Genomic DNA, 3,856 nt, shown 5'->3' on the forward strand with positions numbered 1-3,856 from the left:
TGTGTGTGTGTGTGTGTGTGTGTGTGTGTGTGTGTGTGTGTGTGTGTAGACATAAAAGTCCCTAAGCCAGGCCCCTGGCCGTCCGCCCCCGTTCGCCTCAGCTTCTCCAGAACGCTCTCTATACGACTTCTCTCAGTTCTTTGGCTGGGGAAGGAGAGCGGAGACAAGAGGAGGGGAAGAAGAGGAGGCCAGGGCGGGGAGACGGCGTGGGAGCCACTCACCTGAAGAAGTCGTTCTTGCAGTAGAGTTTCCCTTCCCGCGAGAAACACTTCTCGGTGAGGTTACATTTGCACTCGCAACACTGAACACACTTGATGTGCCACGCGCGGTCCAGGACGTTGAGCAGAAACCGGTCCAGGATGGGCCGCTCGCAGCCGGCACAATGCACCATCATGACCCTAGGGCCAGGGAAAGCCAGCCGCTCCCCCCCGCTGCCCTCTCGGCCCGGGAATCCAGGCGTTTGCGGTTCTCGCTCCAAGAGCGTGTGTGCCCCGGCCCGGCCCGGCCCGATGCGCCCGCCGCTACCGGGCGGCCGCGAGTCCCGGGCACCGCTACCCCGGGCCGGTGGGGGGGGCGGCCAAGACGCCGGGGGGTCAATCCTCAAGCGGGGGGGGGGGGGGGGGGGGGGGGGGGGCAGTAAGCTCTTGGTGGCTGGGAGAGGGGGGACGGTGGTGGCGTTTCACAGCCTCATTCCCTAGACCTGGGCCCCGCGCTTCCCGTATCTCTAAGCGTCCCCCCCGTGCGCAGCAGCGGTGGCAGCGGCGGCGGCTCTCTCCCCACCTCGCGAGCTGTTTCCCCGGGTGCCGGAGTGTCTGCTACTTTTCTCCACTTTCATGCCGTCCGCATCCTCATCTTTGTCTGGCCGCTGACTAATTCGCGCATCCTTATTCAGATTTGGTGACGTGGAGACGCACGTAGCGCGCCCAGCGGCCAATGAGCTCGCCGTGGCTATGGCAACCTCTTAAATTTATAGCATATCTAAATTGGCTACAGCATTGTGGTCCGGACAGAGCAAAAAAACAAGGCGTCAGTATTGTTGAGTATTAGATTGTACCTGGTGCTGGGGCTAAGTAAGTATTTACCTTCTCGTTTTGGGGGAGGGGGCGGAGGCGGCGGGGCGACTCCGGAGGTCCACGCGCCTGCCTCCTCGGCTTGCTGGGGGTTTGCCTCCTTTGCTCGCTCTCGCTCTCTCTGCCCAGAAGTGCCTGAGGGCAGGCAGGTCACAGGCTGGGGGGACCAGGGCCCGACTGAGAAGGAGTAGGAGCCAGGAGCCTGGGCGTGGTCTCCCCCACCCCACCCGTCTCTCTTCCCTTCTGCAGACTAGGGGCGGCCCAAGTTGCAGAGGTAGCGTTGCCTGGAAAGTGAATCCAAACCTAGAGGGGGCCAGTGCACGCCCCACCCCCTTCACCTCCTACCCGGGTCCCCTCCCCCAAGTCCCACTGAGAAGAGCCTCCGGCTCTCGGCCCTGGCGGACAGGAAGGCGAGTGAACTGAGGGGTTGGGCTAGGGAGTTGGGGGGCCCAGTTTTAGCTCATGGCCAGTCCATGTTGACCCCAGGAAGCTTTAAAAGCCCGACTTTAGTTAGACAGGCTGCCCTGGGCCCGGCTGTGGTGGGTGGTGGGAGAGGCAAGGTCCTCACTTCCGATTACCGGAAGAGAGCCTAGGGTCCGCTGGGCCTCCTTTACACTTCCCCGGAATAGCCGGGCCGGGGATAGGGGTACGGGAGGTCGTGTGATAGCCAGTGCCGGTCACAGAAAGTGAGCTGGGGGTTGCGAGTGGATAGCTATTCTTTGTCTCCTTCGTTGCAGGTTCGGAAAGTCCCTCTCTCTTGGTTACTTGAGTCACTTAGCGGGCCGCGGCGGTGGCTTTGGAGAGCTAGGGGAAAGGTGGTTTCTAGTGGCGAGATTGCGCTCGAGGGCCCCAAGCGGCCTGGGCCCGGGCCGCACCAGCCAGCCTCGTTCTGCCCGTAACCTGGGGCCTGGCCGCTTACCAACATTGGCATCGAATTTTCACCATCGCCATTCTTGCGGCCCCCTGGTGCCCTCACACACGAGCGCACGCACACGTCTGCCCCTCTTGTATACAGACATGGGTCCTTTTTACACACGCACGCTCCGTATTGGTTGTACGTGCGGGATGGGCTCTTTCAGAGGAGCCGAGGTCTAGTGAGGGCCCTAAGTAGAGAACGCTGTATTTCATCTACCGTTGCGCTGCATGAGGAGACTGCCAGGTCAGGGAATGCTTATAGCGGCTCCGCGGTGCTAGCCGCTTTTTTTAGGGTGCCCCAAATCGTGGCGTGAGCTCGTCCTCTCAGCAGGGCACTTTGGGCCTTGGCAACTATTAGTTCAGCAGGCTTTCCTCGCTCCCCTTCTGTTAACCTCAGCCTAATTCGGGCCTGGGAAACCGCAGCAGAATCAGAGGAAAACGAGCCAGGTACCAAAGTTTTCTCTCTCCCTGTGGATGGAGCTCCCAGCCCCGCCCGGGAGAAGGGGGCCAATGTTGCATAAAGATGTCCCTCCTCTAGTCTTCTTTCTTTTGAACACTGGTCGGGTTGGGTGGAGAACGGGGACGGGGGAATTCGTTGGTAGATTCTCCTGTTCTCCTTCCCACCGGTCTGCTCTCATCGTCTCCCTCAGTTCTCTATGTTATGGAGAACGCTGGTTCCGACGCTATCTCTTCCCCAGTTTGAGTGAGATGCTGTATCAAAATGGGACCCGCGGAGACCGCTGGGAATGTCGCACCAACCGGGAAAGGGGTGAGAGAGACAGAATTTGGGGGTATAGATGTTTGCCCAGATGCTATGGAACCCGGGTCAATGGGGTCCAAAAACCTTCCCCCTCATTTGTCTGAGTCCCTAAGGTCTAACTCTGCCTAGACTTTTTTCAGAGAGGGCAGTAGTCTGAAAGAGGCGGGAATCCCTTCTACTCCTCCAGGTTCAGGCAAACCTTCTATCCGGGGTTGTCTGGAGAGGTGGCGCTCCCCGGATAAAACGAAACCAGCGTATGCGCACACCTCCCCCGACAATAGCGCCCTCCAAGCTGGAGAGAACGGAGCAGGCCACATCTAGCAGCGACCCCAAATTTGAGTACAACTTGATTTCGGTCCTAAGCATCACTCCCTGGGACCCAGCCAGCTGTGGAACTGAGTTTTAAAAAGTCCTCAGTTCTTTCCTGAGAATAAGCCAACGAGTGCCCCTGGGTTTCTGTGCCCGAGCAGACATCCCTCACCCTGGCTCCTACTTGCCGCTCTGTCTTAGCTTCTGGATCTGTCCTAGCACACGGCGGGCATCAGTAATCCAGGGCAGTCCTTGGCACACTCTCTGAGCCCTCAGCTTGTTAATCCAGTGAGCGGTACGATGAAGCTACGATCATGAAGGCTGAGAACCCTGCGCAGAAAGCTAGTGAGGAGCGAGGCTGTAACAACCCCGGGAAGCCGGGAAGTCCTCTGCCCACATAGTCTAAGGGGAGGTTACAAAGGCTGGCTGTGTTCCTGGGAGGAAAGCCAGTAGCGTGGAAAGGAGTGATGGGAAATGGGGAAACCTATGCCCGCCCTTTTCTGGGTCCTCAGCTCCAAGCTGCTCGGGCCACTTTGTTTAGTTGCTTGGAGACCTCCAGGCATCTCGTGGCCACACAGCTCCCAGGCCAGTGTTAGGCCGGGAAGAGCACCCTGCTTGTGTCCACACCCTAGCCGGCCTGGGGCCACTGGATCTTATTGAGACCAAACTGTGGACTGAAGGGTGGAAGGGGGTTAGAGGTTGCTACAACAATTCCTGCCCATCTCAGCAGGAACTCGCAGGCTCCAATTCCCTGAGGCCCCCACATCTCCCCTCCAGGGACCCATGGCCCAGGTGGAGAAAA

The 3,856-nt window shown here is 59.3% G+C and overlaps 1 protein-coding gene across 1 annotated transcript in view; it reads right to left on the minus strand.

Annotated features, from left to right (window-relative positions):
- The window catches only part of LHX5 (LIM homeobox 5), a 14,202-nt gene extending 13,808 nt beyond the window's left edge, over positions 1-394 (minus strand). Inside the window, exon 1 of the mRNA XM_027862046.1 lies at positions 222-394. Within this exon, the coding sequence (XP_027717847.1) occupies positions 222-394 (173 nt within the window). The remainder of the gene's footprint in view (positions 1-221) is intronic.
- Between the last annotated feature and the right edge of the window lie 3,462 nt (positions 395-3,856).

The sequence above is a fragment of the Vombatus ursinus genome, unplaced genomic scaffold (genome assembly GCF_900497805.2).
Source record: "Vombatus ursinus unplaced genomic scaffold, bare-nosed wombat genome assembly UNPS02001287.1, whole genome shotgun sequence".
NCBI classification, from domain to species: Eukaryota; Metazoa; Chordata; class Mammalia; order Diprotodontia; family Vombatidae; genus Vombatus; species Vombatus ursinus.